This window comes from Gopherus evgoodei, chromosome 24 (genome assembly GCF_007399415.2).
Source record: "Gopherus evgoodei ecotype Sinaloan lineage chromosome 24, rGopEvg1_v1.p, whole genome shotgun sequence".
Classification (NCBI taxonomy): Eukaryota; Metazoa; Chordata; order Testudines; family Testudinidae; genus Gopherus; species Gopherus evgoodei.
Window position 1 is genome coordinate 5,887,735 of NC_044345.1, and position 16,860 is coordinate 5,904,594.

At 49.3% G+C, this 16,860-nt stretch overlaps 1 protein-coding gene across 2 annotated transcripts in view; it reads right to left on the reverse strand.

Annotated features, from left to right (window-relative positions):
- Positions 1-7,503: 7,503 nt before the first annotated feature.
- LOC115639566 (nuclear receptor subfamily 2 group F member 5-like) overlaps positions 7,504-16,860 on the reverse strand; it is a 32,324-nt gene continuing 22,967 nt past the window's right edge. Inside the window, exons 2-4 of one of the 2 annotated variants that reach the window (XM_030542511.1) lie at positions 16,162-16,686; positions 15,996-16,074; positions 7,504-8,854 (exon numbers count right to left, since the gene is read on the reverse strand). In XM_030542511.1, coding sequence (XP_030398371.1) covers positions 8,611-8,854; positions 15,996-16,074; positions 16,162-16,686 — 848 coding nt within the window. In that variant the 3' untranslated portion in view covers positions 7,504-8,610. The remainder of the gene's footprint in view (positions 8,855-15,995; positions 16,075-16,161; positions 16,687-16,860) is intronic. The other variant, XM_030542512.1, reaches the window with a different exon arrangement.

The window sequence follows — 16,860 nt, forward strand, 5'->3', positions numbered from 1 at the left end:
AGTGCAAAGCTCTGTCTAGACCAGTGGCTCCCAGACTTGTTCCGCCGCTTGTGTAGGGAAAGCCCCTGGCGGGCCGGGCCGATTTGTTTACCTGCCGCGTCCGCAGGTTCGGCCAATCATGGCTCCCACTGGCCGCGGTTCGCTGCTCCAGGCCAATGGGAGCTGCTGGAAGCAGTGACCAGTAAGTCCCTCGCAGGAGCGCCGGCAGCCTTTTTGGCGCCCTAGGTGGTGGAAGGTTCCGCCCCCGAAATACCGCCGATGACTGTGGCGGCCGGATGTTCGGCCGCCGCGGTCGCTGCCCCCCAAATGTCAGCACCGTAGGTGACCACCTAGGTTGCCTAATGGGTTGCTCCGGCCCTGGTCCCTCGGTCCGCGCCACTTTCTGCAGCCCGCATTGGCCTGGAGCAGCGAATCGCAGCCACTGAGAGCCGCGATCGGCCGAACCTGCAGACGCGGCAGGTAAACAAACCAGCCTGGCCTGCCAAGGGCTTTCCCTGCACAAAGGGCGGAACACGTCTGGAAACAACTGCTGTAGACACTTTGAATTCAATTTAAAATCAGCTGACATCAATTTATCTGAACTTGATATCAATAGACGTTAACTGGATCCTTTTTGTCCAGAAGCCCCACTTTGGGGCCTGATCCCACCCCCTAATTCTTGACGGGGGTATGCCACTACTGAAGAGATTCCCCTACGTAAATCACACAACCTTGTGTCTGAGTGAGATGGATAATGCAGCTTTAACACACACTTATTTGTCACCTAAGCAACTGGGGAAATCAAATCAAGGCTTTTTAAGCTCCTTCAAATTGCACCCGTTTATTATTGTCTCTCTCTCTCCCCGCTTCCCTTCTCTTCCTTTCTGATGTCCTGAAGATGTGCTAATTACGAGCTCAGGTTCGTCTATTATCATTTGGCGCTGTGAGCCAGCTCCGTAAAAGCATGACAACGAACATTAGAACTAAGGGATGCAAAGTTTTGCTCGAGCTGACAACACCACGGGGAGAGTTTCGTTGCTTTTAGACGAGGCACCAGGGAGCTGACAATTCAAAATAGCCCCAGGTGGATAGCGAAAGACGGCAATTTTACACTTTTTCTGGACATATTATCGACTATTAAGAAAAAAAAAGGATGTATTTTTATGTGCACTAAAGGGGCGGGGGAAAGGGACCTGTATTTTACTAATAGGCACTTGAATATTTAAAAAAAGTAGCATTCTTTTTATTTATTTTTAATTCCTTTTCTGTTTGGTTCCCCATTTTGTTTTGAAGGCCATCTCTCCGCTCCACTCTTTGACATTGATTGACAGCTGTACCGATCATTTGAAATGATGCACTCGTTGAAGTAACTTTTTTTTTATTCAATATATAGAATAATTATTTTAAAGACTCTTTTATGCACAGCCACCCCTTGATGGAAAGAAAGTTCTGATTTTAAATGGCAGGCACAGATCAATGCAGGAATAGGTAAATACGAAAACAGAAAATTCAGTAATAATGGGGAATTTCAGCTATCCCCAAAGTGACTGGGAACATGTCACCTCTGGAGAGGATGCAGAGATGAAATTTCTAGACACCATTAACAACTCCTTGGAACAGCTAGTCCTGGAACCCTCATGGGGAGAGACAATTCTTGATTCAGTCCTAAGTGGAGCAAAGAATCTGGTCCAAGAGGTGAATATAGCTGACCCGCTTGGTAATAGTGACCACAACATAGCACATTGAAACATCCTTGTAAGGGGCGAAAATACCAAAGAAACCCACCACTGTAGCACATAATTTTGGAAAGGGGAATGATACAAAGATGAGGAGGCTAATTCAATGGAATTGGCAAAGAACAGTCACAAGTGTGAAATGCCTGCAAGCTGCATGGAAACTTTTAAAAAAGACTATAATAGAGGCTGAAGCTATATGTATATCCCAAATAATAAATAAAAGCAGTAAGAAGACCAAAAAAAAATATATGCCACTATGGCTAAACAGAGTAGGCAGTCGGGGACAAAAAGACATCTTTTTAAAATTGGAAGGAAAATCCTACTGAGGAAAATCGAATGGAATATAAGCTCTGGCAAGTCAAATATAAAAGTGTAATTCGGCAGGCCAAAAAAGAATTTGAAAAGCAACTAGCAAAAGACAGAGGAAAAATGTTTAGAGGCACCAGAAGCAGGAAGCCTGTCAAACAGTCAGTGGGGCCACTGGACGATCGAGTGGTGCTAAAGGAAGATAAGTCCATTGCGGAAAAGTTAAATGGATTCTTTGCATTGGTCTTCACTGCCCGGGATGTGAGGGAGATTCCCACACCTGAGCCATTCTTTTTTGTGACAAATCTGAGGAGCTGTCCAAGGTTGAGGTCAATAGGGGAGGTTTAGGAACAAACCTTGGTAAATTCAATTGTAATAAGATGCCAGGGCCAGATGGAATTCACCCAAGAGTTCTGAAGGAACTCAAATGTGAAATTGCAGAACTAACTAACTGTGGTATGTAACCTATCGTTGAAATCATGCTCTGTACAAGATGACTGGAGGATTGCTAATATAACACTGATTTTTTAAAAAGTCTCAAGAGGTGATCCTTGCAGTTTCAGACCAGTAAGCCTAACTTCAGTACCAGGCAAATTGGTTAAAACTATAGAAAAGAACACAATGATCAGACATGCAGATGGACACGATATGTTGGGGAAGAGTCAACACAGCTTTCGTAAGGGGAAATCATGCCTCGCCAATCTATTAGAATTCTTTGGGGATGTCCGCAAACATGTGGACAAGGGTGATGTAGTGGACACAATGTACTTGAACTTCCAGAAAGCCTTTGACGAAGTCCCTCACCAAAGGCTCTTAAGCAAAGTAAGCCGTCATGAGTTAAGAGGGAAGGTTCTCTCATGGATCAGTGACTGGTTAAAAGATAGGAAACAAAGGGTAGGAATAAATGGTCAGTTTTCACAGTGGAGAAAGGTAAATAGCAGGGATCTGTACTGGGACCAGTGCTGTTCAGCATGTTCATAAATGATCTGGGAAAAGGGGTAAATAGTGAAGTGGCAAAGTTTACAGATGATAGAAAATTACTCAATGTAGTAAAGTCCAAAGCAGACTGTGAAGAGTTACAAAGGGAATCTCACAAACCTGTGTGACGGGATAACAAAATGGCAGATGAAATTCAGTCTTGATAAATCCAAAATAAGGCACATGGGGAAAATATAATCCCAACTCTCCATACAAAATGATGGGGTCTAATTAGCACTCAGGAAAGAGTCATTGTGGATAGTTCTCTGCAAACATCTGTTCAGTGTGCAGCAGCAGTCAGGAAAGCTAACAGGATGTCGGGAACCATTAAGAAAGCGATAGGTAGGTAATAAGACATTAAATACCAGAATGCCTCTATGTAAAGCCACGGTACACCCACACCTTGAAAACTGCAGGCAGTTCTGGTCATGCCAGCTCAAAAATATATATTAGAATTTGAAAAAACACAGAAAAAGGCAACAAAAATTATTAGGGGTGTGGAACAGCTTCCATACAAGGAGAGAGTAAAAGACAGGGGCTGGGCAGCTTAGAAAAAAAACAACTAAGGGGAGAGATGGCAGAGATCTGTCAAATCATGAATGGTGTGGGGAAAGTGACTAGGGAAATGTTATTTACCCCTGCACGTAACACAAGAACTATGGATCACCCAATGAGATTAATAGGCAGCAGGTTGAAAGCAAACAGAAGGAAGTACTTCATCACACAACACAGTCAACTTGTGGACAGAGGCGGATTAAGTTTTTGTGGGGCCCTGAGCCAGAGCAAGCGGGGGCCACTCCCCACCCCTTCTGCCTGCAGTCCCTCTGCCCCGCCGCCATACTTCTGTTGGGGGAATGGGGTCAGGGTGTGGGGGCTTCCCCTGCCCACCCAGCGATCCTGCCAGGGGCCCCCAACCCTGCTCCCTGGTAGGAGTGCTGGGTGGGTGGAGCAGGTCGGGCCATGGGGGTGCCCATTTTTCTAGAGACCCCCCAATTGCCCCTGCTTGTGGAACTCATTGCCAGGGGATGTTGTGAAGGCCAAAAGTATAACTGGGTTTAAAAAAAGAATTAGATAAGTTCATTAAGGAAGATCCATCAATGGCTATTAACCAAGATAGACAGGGACACAACCCCTTGCTATGGGTGTTTCTAAACCTCTGATTGCCAGAAGCGGGGACCGGGCGACGGGATGGATCACTTGATAAATTGCCCCGGTCTGTTCATTCCCTCTGAAGCACCTGGCACTGGCCACTCTTAGAAGACAGGATGCTGGGCTAGATGGACCATTGGTCTGACCCAATATGACCGTTCTTATGGCTTATGTTCTTAAGTCATTATTGGAACTAGATAGAAACTTTCTAGCTCTTGATTCTTTGGGTCTGTTGCTCATTTACACCAAGAACTCCTCTGCACGGCTCTGGTAGCATGAAGGGACCTTTGAGTGGGCGTACATAGCCAGAGAGGTGTAAGATCCTGAGTGTGAAGCCTTTATCTTTAATGCAGATAGGTTTGATTATTGAGTATTTTCTCCCCCAGTGAAAACTTTTCACAGTGGCCTTTCCAGATTGTCCTTGAATTAATTCCAGAGGACGCCCTCCTGTTGATGCGTGTAACATGTGTAATTCACCCTCTCAAATGTTTGTTTAAAATATTTCCCCTAGACGTTATTTATAGAAGGGTCAAGTGAAGCCGCGCCAATGTCCTTTGGTTTGAAAAGGCCATTTTTGACTTTTCTCTAATGGGCTTTTAAAAACCTGTAATAAAATATCGCCGCCTTCTGTGTGGCGATTCCCCCCCGCTCCTCCCAGACTTTGATTTCTAAGAAGGCTGTGGGTCCTTTCTGCTCGAAACATAGTCTGAGCAGAGATGCTGCGGACGGGAAGGATGGTCTAGTGGTTATTGCCTATTGGAGACAGTGAGAGCTTAAGCTAAGCCAAAGCTATCTATACTTGTAACGCAGGGAGTGGCAGACTGGCTCAGAACCAGGGTCCATTTGACACTGTGTCCCATCTCCACCATCTGCTTCAGAGAATGGTACGTTAGCCTTTGCAGTGATGGGATAATCTGCACCCAGGGATGTTTTCCTCCTGACCCCATCAATTTGAGGTTGTTTTTGTGCCCTGAAGCATGAGGGTTTACAGCCTTTGGGGCCTTTTAAAATCCCTGTTATCATACCCCTGGATATTCTTGTGTGTCCTATCACTGTCCCATCACTCTGGAGTTCAGGCTACTCGGCATCTTGCTAAATTAGGTCCTAACAGAACAGCCCAAGGCCTATATTGGCCGATAATTGTTCTTTGGTGGTGCGTGTGTGTGTCATCATTTCTGTGACTCTCAGTCCAGCCAGTACCTAGTAGCACAGTAGGGCTGAATTACTGCCAGAGAAGACACCAGTGGCGCATCGTCCAAGTCTGTGGAACTGGCCGCGAGAGCTTTGGCTGAGTACAAGGGTTGCAGTTGATTGCACGGACAAAGCAATCTGTTGGTGTTATGGAATGCAAATAGTCCTGCATCTGCTGACTTGCATCCTCCGCTTGGCAAAGGTTTTGCACTGAATCCAACCACTACACTGTTCTCTCTTCTCTTCTCTCTGGGTTCTTGTACCGCCCCTCAGCACCATCCTATCTCATCCCCTTCCAGTCGCGCATTAAACAACAGGTCTAACTAACATTGATCTTGGGTCGTTCATTCTCTCATCCTCACACCAGCGTTAGAGTTTTGCCTGCGTGGTGGGGTGATTTATTTTGGTAGGGTCTCCTTTTTTTGGAATGCACTGCTGTGTGTTTATATTAGAAAAGGCAGGTCAGAGACACGCACTGTGTGCTTAGATCAGCCCTCATCCCATGACGTGCGGTTCTTAGAGATATGCAGGGTGACATATGCTGATCCCAGGACTGGTCTCGTGCACAGCAGACAAGATCTCTGAATCTCCCTTGGCTAAAGCAGTTTCTCTGTTACGGTGCATCTCCCCTGCATCTCACCCAGACATCCCCAGGCTTACTGGCTCCGGACACCTGTGTTCCGGCTGCCCCATCAGCGAGTGCCCGAATCATGCTCTGGGGAGGTTTTTTAAGCCGCCTTCAAGCGATCAGGAGACGGAGAATAACAGATAAACAAACAATTAGGCTATTGTTGCTCCCGGCTGACAACAGGCACGAGGGGTGGAAGATTGCTGCGTTCAGCTTGATTGTTCCCAGTGGAGCCTGCCCCTGGCAGCAGTTGCTGAACAGATGGATAATAAGATGATGAGTTCCTAATGGGATATGCTCAGTACAGAGAGAAATGTTTGCAAACCCCACATTGTTCCCCTATTAGGAACTCAAAATGGAGGCTCCGGGCTGTCAGTTTTGCAGCCCCCAGAGGTGATGGATTCAGCCTGGGATCACCGCTGCAGCATCATTGGGAGGGGCAGCGTGGCCTTGTGGTTACAGCGCTAGACGGAGACCTGTCCCATAGCTCTTGATCTTGTTTAGTGGAGTGAAATGTGCAGGGAAGACAGCATGGTTTAGTAGGTAGGAGACTCAGGACATCTGGGTTCTATTTCTGACCTGCGCGGTGACCTTGGGCAAAGCACATCCCTCCTCCGTGCCTCAGTTTCCCTGTCCACCTTTTGTCTACTTAGCTTGTAAGCTTTTCAGGGCAGGCTTTGCCTCTCGCTCTCTGTCTGGGCCGAGCCTAGCACAATGGACTCTGATCTTGCCAGGGCTTTCTAGATGCTATAATAATATTTCTTTTTTTTTAAGTTTCTGTCCCGCTCCATGGGGCTGGCTAATCGGGGTCTGTCATCTGCATAATGGGACACCTGGCCCAGGAGTTGACGACACCACTCATTGTTATATGCTCAGCATTGAACCCTGTAACCAAGGCATTGAATGAAAGATCCCCAAATCAGAGCCACAAAACAGCCAGATCTGGGGTTCTGGTTCAGGCCACTCTACAGAAAAGATCCAGTGATGCAGTTGAGACCCAAACTTCCCCAGGGGTCAGTGGCGGTCGGAGCTACGGAGTTAGTCTGAGTACATCTCGGTGTGAGATCTTGCCCCCGACTAGGGTGACCAGACAGCAAATGTGAAAAATCGGGATGGGGTGGGATACTAGGAGCCTATATAAGAAAAAGACCCAAAAAACAGGACTATCCGTATAAAATTAGGACATCTGGTCACCCTCGCTACGGTCCAGGTTCAGTAAAGCATCCGCATGCAGGATTCGGGAATGACACTTCCATGCTGGCTTAAAGTTAAGCGCTCCTGGAATAAGTCTCCCTCCCTGAACTGCATCACCAGCCCTGCCTCCTTTACATTCTTTCCACCAAGGTAACATGTAACAGTCACGACTGGGCTAGATTTTCCCCGAGACACGTGCCCCATCCCACTAGGTGGGACCATCTGTCTCCGCTGCCGGTGGCTGGCGAACAGACAGCTCGGCTTCCCAAATGCGCAGAGCCCCAGGGCACTCCAGCAAGAAGAAGAAAACCTGGAATGAATTCAGCAATCATCAGTTTTAATTATAACACCAGCTCCACCAAAAAAAAAAAGAAGTGGTGGGTTTTTTTTTTGTTTTGTTTTGTTTTGTTTGTTTCCAAAGAGAAATCCACAATCCACAGCAAAATATCTTTACAAAGGAGAAGGGGAAAATTAAAAAACAAAAGGAGACGGGGGGGAGGGGAATATACACTTTCATGTTCAAGGGGAGAACAGAAGAATTCAGGATATAATATAGGTTTATTTTATTTATAAATAGTCCATGCCTCAGGCCTCTTTTATTCCAAGGGAATTGGTAAACTTCACCTGTCCCCATCCCACCACACACACACACACACACACACACGCGCGCGTGCACACACAGGCAATGAGATTGCAGGCTCAGCTTTGTGTGTGTCTTACCATGCCAGGACCCCCCCCCAAACCCCCCCTTTTTTTGACAACCCTCCTGCCCCCACCAAAAAGGGAGAGAGCAATTTGTCGCATGATCAAGGCCACTCCGGTAATGAGTCCTCAGTTCTCAGCTGCCGGACACCAAATATAGTCAAAAGCCAGAGACAGGCTCGCGTGGGCTCAGCTGCCCAGCTGCCGGGCAGCGGCAAGTCGTTGGGCGCTTGGAAGTCCCACGGATGAGGTGCAGGTTGTCCCTGGTTTGCAGAGTCCCCTCGCAGGCCGGGACAGGAGGAAGGTACAGATTTTTCCGTGCGTACAGGTCAAACAGAAGCAAACGGGTGCAGGTAGCTGCATGATTAAATGTAGTTATGTCTGTGTCACGCTGGTAGATTAGATCAGGGCTGGGAGTCGGGGGGACAAGTGGGAATTCCTGCCCCATTGGAAATGGAACAGGAAGGGCCTTTTGAGAATCGATCCCCTCAAGAATCAGTTCCACTCCCCTTTGTTCTCTGGAGTCCAGACACTGGGCCTCACGCCCCACGCCCCCGCGCCGGGGACCGTCAACCCCCGCCCTCCAACGTGCCGGCGGTGAGTCCTGCCCATTCCTCCAAAGCAGGGAGGGGTCACGGCGATCCTTCCTGCTCCGGACAGAATCCAGGGGCGCGTATCCGCTGCCCCACAAACCCCAGGTCCTCCTGCCGCCCTCCTCACTGCATGGGGATGTAGGGCCAGTTGAAGCTAGATCCCGACAGCAGCATGTCCCGGATTAAGGTCTCGATGGGCGTCTTGCCCACCAGGCGGACGAAGAAGAGCTGCTCGATGACGGGCGCAGAGACGATGCGCAGGGAGGGCATGCGGAGCAGCAGCCGGCCGAAGCGACTGGGCTGGTTGGGGTACTGATTCCGGACGTACTCCTCCAGGGCGCACTGCGACTTCTCCTGGATGCTCTCCACGGGGCCCAGATCTGAGAGGCCCACTGCGTCTGCAAGGAGAACAAGGGAGGAGGCGGGTGAGGGAACACAGCTCTCGGTAGCAGCCTGTACAGGGCAGTTCTGCAGGGCATGGTCAGGGTTAATCTGTGGAACTCCCTGCCGCAGGTCACAGTTGGGGCTAACCTGCAGGACTCCTTGGCAATGGGGATCAAATCAATGACCAGAAGCTTGTTAGGCACATTACAGGCTGACGAAACAGACTCAGTGCTTGTCTCCAAGCAGTTCCCAACCCAGTTATGTATGTGATGCAACAAGTGAGTATCAAACAATAGAGAGGGACTGGATGTGGAGAGGCAAGAGAACCTGGGAAACTGAGGCACTGATAAGTCAATTGACTGTCACAAGATCACAAGTGGAAATAGAACCTAGGGACGCCTGAATTTCAGTGACCTTTGTTCTAGTCACTTGACTGTTCTCCCTCCCAGAAACCCTGGCTCCTACTCCCCAATTTTAGCTGCACCCTTGTTTTGGTAAATGAGCGGGTTTTACAGTTTGTATAATTCCTGAACCAAACCACTAGCCACCTGGGCTCGTTAGAGTTCTGAGACCTTCGGCCGAGTAAGGGAGCTTGCGTCAGAATCTTGTTTAAACTGCAATATGCTACATAAGACCTTGCCAAAAGTTCCTCCCCCTCCACCCCCAAACATCAGCGGATACCAGCACTAAGTGAAAGGTTCTAAATGAAAACTCTTTGGAGGCATAAAAATGGCCATTTTTGCAATAACGGAAAATCCATGGCTAGAGACTCTCAGCTTTTCTTTCTCTGTGGCATGTTTTTACCAAAATCTTTCTCAAAAGCCGGATTTTTTTATAAATGAAAATCTTCAATCGTGATTTCAATTGTTAAACAATCCTAGGAAAAATCATTTTCCGGGTGAGAAATGGATCTCTTTCAAACCCGGCCCAAAAGAAAGAACTGGCACTTCGGTTTGAAGTTTTCAACCCGCTCTGCTGCATACGCTAGTTTTCCCTTCCGGCCCTAAAATGTGCGCAGCGTTTTTGTGCGCTGTTCCAAAGCTGCTGCGTCCCACCCCAGCAGTGGCTGCATCGTAGCAGCGGCTGCTGCAATTTCCCCAGGGCTTTTTGAGACCCTTTGGGATGGAAGGTGCCGATAAACATCTCCGTGATCAAAGAGAAGCGAGCGTTCCATTCCTCACCCTTCCAAACCCCTTCGCTAAGTGCAGCCTCGTCCCCAATCCCCAAACGCCTCCCTGCCTTGCCCACTAAGTCTCCCAGCGGCCTATTCTCTCTAGAGCAATGCTCACCCCCGGGCTCCTTCCAGACACATCTCCCCAACCCCAGCCATTCATCCTCGAAGCGGGAGCGGTTCCCCTAGGGCCCGACGTGCGAGGAGCAGGGTGAAGGTCGGTGTTTCCCAGCCTGCAATAAAGGACACCCCCGGCCCAGCCGAGTTTGCTCAATTCACGGCCTGAATTGAGGCAAAGGAGAAGGGGCTCCTTTCATAGCCCTGAATGAGCTCTCGCCATTCAGTCAGGGGCCGTGACCACCATTGACAGCTCTGAAAGGGGGCTCGGTGCTAACACATTCATACCCGCAGCCTTTCAGACGCGGCCCCGCTATTACACAGACATTTAGCCCGGGCTGAAAGAACGGCTCCAACGCCACAGACAATAGCTGGCTCCTAAAAACTCTCATCATGCCACCCTTCTTCCAAAGGCCACCAAGGGGCCTGGTGGATGGGGTGCCCCTGGAAGGTGCAGTGGGGGGGGAGGGGACAGGCTGTTTGTGCCTCACTCCCTTGGGTGCCTTAGGGGTGCCTTGCAAAAATCTCCCCAGTGTTGCGGCTTCGTTGTTATTATGGCAGGTCCTAGAGATCCCAGCTCAGATCAGGGCCCTGCGGTGCCGGGTGCTGCACATCCCGCCTCTGCTCTGCAGAGCTTAGTCTCAAAAGACAAGACCGACCAAGCATGGGAGTGGAAGCAGAGGCATAAAGACCCTTCCCCCAAATGAGATCATGGCCCCATCGTGCCAGGTGCTGTACATACACGTAGCAAGAGGCAGACCCTATCCCCAAGAACTTGTCATCGAAATGGACCAGACAGACAAAGAGTGGTTGAGGAAACTGAGGCAGAAAGGGACAAAGTGACTTACTCAAGATCACACAGCAGGTCAGTGGTAGAGCCAGGATTAAAAGATAGGTCTCATGAGAGCCTCGCCAGACGTTAGCCACTAGTCCATGCTGCCTTCCTCTTACTGGTGTGAGCAACCGGGTTACTCATGCCATTTGGCTCTGCCGATGCACCTTAGTCCTGTTCTGCATCCCGCCCTGCTTCCCCCCAGAGCTCTGATGATGGCCCTCATGGCTCCTGCTATTCCAGCCCCAGGACCCCCACTACCCACAGTTCTGCCCATGCACCTCATTCCTGACCCACACCCCATCCTGCTCTACCAGTCTTGATGTTCCCCCGATGCCCCTCAGTTGCAACGTGCAGCTTCGCCCCCTGCTATTCCAGCCCTAGTCCCCCCCACAAGCTTGGCCAATGCCCCTCAATTCTGACCTGCTTGCTCTTCTCTTCCAGGGCTCTCTGACTCTAGCACAGAGACAGCCAGTCCGATGGACTAGCAGCAACGGTTTTACAAAGGCGGGAGGAGCAGAAGCTTAGCTGTGATCCCCAAGCTTGCTGGGCCCGAGATGTAAAAAAAAAAATAAAAATCTGAGGCTCTTTTTTGATTTCCCTTCCACTGGGAGTCACATTTTCAAGCTTTTCTGTGCTCCCACAGGGGCCATAAACTTTGTGGTTTTGGTAACTGAAAGCCGAGATTTACACATCGTCACATGACTCCAGGAGCAGGGCCTTTAAAAAACCAAGTGACATAGCAGGAGACTCGCAATAAAGCCACAAGAGCTAGCAGCACTAGAGGAGACCTCATTGTGTGTGTGTCGGGAAGGGGGGTTTCCCAGAAAATGAATTCCACGCTAGGAATTCCTTGACAGCGAAAATGTATTTGGGGGGAAAGTGGGGAAGCCTGGAAAATTTCCCTTCTAAAAACCTGTCCACTTTCCGGCTCTAAATGGTCAGGGAAATTAACCTGAGTAAGACCGGCTGGCTCAGGGGATAGAGAAAGGGGTACATGCAGCTTGGCCTAGATGGAGTCGAGACCAAATATCACTGGTCAGTGGCCTGGAAACTGAGCTCTCTTCTCGGCTCGTCTGCCAGTCAAGGCTGGCAGCGTGCTGGGGCCGAGGGCAGTGTCCAGTTGCTGCAGTAGCTTGCTCTGCTGCACACATGGCCTTGACCGGAAAAAGGGGGTGCTTCTCCGGGGGCCCTGCGTGGTGCTATCTAGCAGGCTGGCACTTGGCCCTGGCGTGAGCGGCTGGGACAAATGACAAGTCGGATCAGGCTGAGTACAGAAGACACAGGAGATGGGATCTGTGAAGTGGCACACAGATGGATCACTGAGAGTTTCCTGGAGCAGCAAAACACATGGTCACTCAGGCTGGGAGGCAGAGGCCAGTAAAGGCAGTGTGGTCTAGTGGTGAGGGAGGTGGTCTAGGACCCCTGGGTTCTATTACTGGTTTCGCTGGGTGGCCTTGGGCAAATCATTTCTCCATCCCCTCTGGTGAGTTATAAGCTCTTTGGGGCAGGACCTTTTGCTAGACATGGTACAACACCTAGCACCACAGAGCCGCAAGGTCAGCTGGGGCCTCTGGGTGCTACTGTAATAACTGGCCCCTGGGAAGCTGGCATGAAAGGCTGACAGGGCCCCCTATGAAGCAAACCTGCCCATATTCCCCACTGAGATCAGCCTGATGGATGCCGTTTGATGTCAAAGTCTGAGCTCCTCTTTAGCTGCCTTCCCAGGCAATTGCGATGGGGGCCATGCCGTCAGGCATGGTGGGATCCCTCGCGTAAAGGGCACACGCATGGCTATTCCCGGATGGAGGGGAAACCCTGCCAGACCTGAGCTGCAACTCTCATCACGGCGTTGCCAGGCCTCTCGCAACAGCAGCTGATTTTCCTTAAAGCGCCAGCTCCCGGCATCAGGGGATGATGGGAGAATCTCAGCTTTCCTTCTTACTTCTGCTTGTTAATTATTTTTTTTAAAGTACCTTTCTCGCCCTGCCAGTTTCAGCTAGAAGCTGGAAAACATGAAGCCCACATTTGCTATTGAAAAAGAAATCGCCTCCCGGGAGAGAAAAGCGGGGAGAGGTGAGGGGGGAAATGTTCATTTCTGTTTTTTTTTTGCCGGGTTTTTGACTTCCCTGATTCAGTGGACCTCCTTAGTGACGCGGTCTGTTTTTAATCAGCTTCCCTTTCTCCTGAACTCACAAAATGCTGGCGATCTGTCAGGTCTCCAGCACTGCAAAAGAATTGTATAAAAACCCTTGTGGTTTTTGAGCCAATCTTGTGATTTAGGCAGAGGGGGCTGGACTCAGGATTTTCAGTGACTCCTACCTGTCAGTAATAGAACAGGCCTACAGGTCACTAATCCACCCAGGCATTCCCTGGCCAGTAAAATATCATCCCTTCCTGACTAGGATCAGATCGGGGATTTTAACCTTAATTGAGAAGGGCTGATTTTTCACCAGGTTTCCGCTTTAAAACCCCATCCATCGGTGATCAGGGGTCAATCTATCCGCCGACTGGAATGCTGCAGCAGCGAAACAGCCGACTCTTGGAAATACAGGCCTGAACTGAGTGCAAATGTCTAGTCTTTTTTAAGGACATCTGATCTCAGATTAATTTCCATGTGTGGCTAGGAATACCAGGAGTCTCCTTGCCAGGAGATGAACAGACTATTGATCCATTGATCCTGCTTTTTGCCAGACCGGAACAAATGTCTAAGCTATCCAGTCTGCAGGTCACCTGCCTACCAGGTCCTCAGAGACTTATGATCCTGCTGGAATAGAACAATAACCCATTCATATTTCTCCACCTACAACCAATGCTGGATGACCCAACCTAAGTATATGCCTCGCTGTGCGGTTCAGCACGAAGGGAGTGTGTGCTAGATTCCACCCAGACCCCAGCTAGCACTTCCATGTGGATTTTCCCACACCAGAGTGAGCGTGAAAAATCAGAACAAGGAAACACCCCCACCCATCACTGCCCTCTTGTGCTGCTGTGGGTAGTGGCTTTTACTAACAACCGCTCTTCTTTGTACCCCAGCTCCCGGTTCTCCTGTGCAGCGTTGCGGTGAAGTCAGACCCCCCAGTGCTTGTGACATCAGAACCTACTGCCCCGGCAATGGCTGATGTCACAAGTCCAACACAATGACTGCTGCAGGCACCCCAAGGGGCAAACCACCGATTTCAAGGAGAGCCACATAGCAAAGAGGAAACCAGAGCTAAGCCCCAGATTCCTATGTGGACTGAGGCCCCTAAGAAACATTCAGCAGTGCAGAGTGAGCGTAAGATGCTCCCAGATCAGAAACGGTAGTGGGCTGCATTCACTGTGCATCAGCCTAAATAACTGAGCAAGATGCAGGACAAATACAGAATCCACAAACTCTCCATGCAAGCCACGGTATTATCTGTAATGGATCCTCTTCTCACAGCTGGGCCACAAAGAGTTTTCCTGATCCATGAAAATTTTTGAGCTATTATCAAAAAATTTCCCACCCTGAATCAGGATGTAAAATCAAAATCTCAAAAATTTTTGCAAATCAAAATTATGGATGGCAGGCAAATTGGGTCAGATCGATTTGAAACATTTTGCTTTGATCATTTTTAAACGTTTTATTTCGATGTCAACCTTTTGATTAAAACCTCCCGTTTTTTTAAGCCTAAATTTACCAACATTTCAAAACAAACAATTGTTTCGTCTTGGGAAACAGACTCTTTTTGGTTTTGCAAATGTCAGAAATGAAACATTTTGACAGTCTCATAACTTTCTTTCCTCAGTAATTGTTTTGAGTTGGGAGGTTCATCGAAACTGACCCTGTTTTGAGAACAATTTGGGTTTGGGTGAATTTTCAGCAAAAAAAAATTGTGTGTCTCAAAATTCCACCTGATGAATGTTAATTAAGCCAGAAACTACCAAGAGGCAGATTTTGAAACAGACTCAGCAACCAGCAGCGCCTACTGAGAATTATAATCCAGTAGTTTCCATAGAGAACAATGCAAGCTACTGGGTGCTCAGCGCAGTCTTGAAAATCTGGCCCCTTTGTTGGTGTTTAGGTGCCTAAAAGAGAGCTGCTGGATGTTAAATTCTTCTGAAAAGCTGGAGGAAGGATTGAGAGAAATGAACTAAATCTGATTTTACTGCTGGATGCAGCTCATGGCCTGATCCATGGAGATGGGCCTCTGAACACACAAATCAGGGTTTAACTTTTTTCTTTAACTTTTTTTGCTTTGAAGTTCACCTTCAGAAAGACCTTTAGAACCTCCTGTGTTCAAAAACCACGTGTCAGATCCCGCCCCCCATCATGCAATTGGCTTTAAAATGATTAAAAAAAAATTAAAGAGAATTCATTTGGATTTCTTTGCATTCACCGTCTGTGCTTTTGTTTTTGTATTTGGGGGCTTTTTACCCTTTTGGGGTCATGGTTTCCAAGCTTTTTTTCTGCTACGACAAAAGAAAAGCAGAGAAAGAATAAAGTTAAGAGTCTCCCGTAGTCACATGAGTCTAGGAGCTGGGGCTTTAAGAAAACTAGCAAACATTGTGAGACTCACGGTAAAATCAATGAGTGTTGGCAACACCGCGCGGTCAATTTAGCCCAACCTCCCCAAATTAGGGTTTTGTTTTAAAAAGGAGGTGTTTTTACAAAACCCGATATTAACGGAAACATTTCATGACTTTTTTTAATGCAATTCTCTTGTGATGTTGAAAACCCTAAAGAGCACGAGCATTTTGCTCTAGCAGGTGAAAGTGAAACTGACCAAAAAAAAAAAAAAAGCAGAATGTGAAACAAACATTAAATCCTGACACTGAAAACAGAAATGAACATTTTTTCCATCTCCCCTGCCGCCCACCCCCTCCTCTCCCCAGAGGCGAAGGGACAGAGGAGACACCCCTCAAAACCAAAAGGCTTTAGATCCCATTAAGAAAATGTCAAACGAGGTGGAAAATTTGGGCCGAAAGCCACAATTTGTAACCAGCCCTAAGGATGGGGAGGAGGCAGCTACAAACAGGAGACAGACCTGCCCCATCCCCCAGTACAACTCACCTGGTCTGCGCAAGGCAATGGCTTTCAAAGACACCAGTCACCTGCTCTAGCTCCGCCCCTGCCCCTTGCTGCAACTCACCTGGTGCAAACAAAGGGAGGGGCTTGAGACAGGAATCACCAGTGGGGGGAGAGATCTGCCCGAGCCCCACCCCTGAGCGCCACTCACCTGGCGTGAACAGAGCGATGGCCTTGAGGCAGGAGTACTCTGCCGAGTCGACATGCAGGGCCTTGAGCTTCTCCACCTGCTCCTGGAAGACCCGGATGTGGTCCATGAAGGCCACCACCCGATCGGCCGACATGGGCGAGGCATGGAGGCCGGCGGCTGCCAGCAGTGGGGCCACGTGCAGCGGCATGGAGCACTGGGCGGCGTTGAGCACGAAGAGCTCGCTCCAGGTCATGCGCAGCAGGGACACCTGGTCGGAGAGCTGGAAGTCGGGGAAGAAGGGGATGTTCTTGGCCCACTCGATGGCACTGAAGAGCAGGCGGGCGGCCAGCTCGCAGATGTTCTCGATGCCCATGATGTTGGACTGCAGGCACTGGGCCCCGTAGCGGGAGGTTGGATAGGGCTCCGCCCGCAGCAGCAGGGAGATGAAGCCGGTCAGGTAGGAGTGGCCATTGTACGGGTCTCCGTTGTTCAGCAGGTACTGGCCCGGGCTGGTCTGCGTGTGGGCCATGCGTCCCCGTTGCACGGCTGCGGTGAGGGGGAGAGAAGAGAAGAGACGGGATCACCACAGGAATAGCTGCAGGGAAAGCCGGGGGCTAGCAGAGGTGCTCTGGCTCTGTCGGTAACTGCCTGGCCTGAGGCTCGGGTAACTTGGTTCTAATCCCAGTCCTGCCCTTGATCTGAGCCAGATCATCTTCCCTT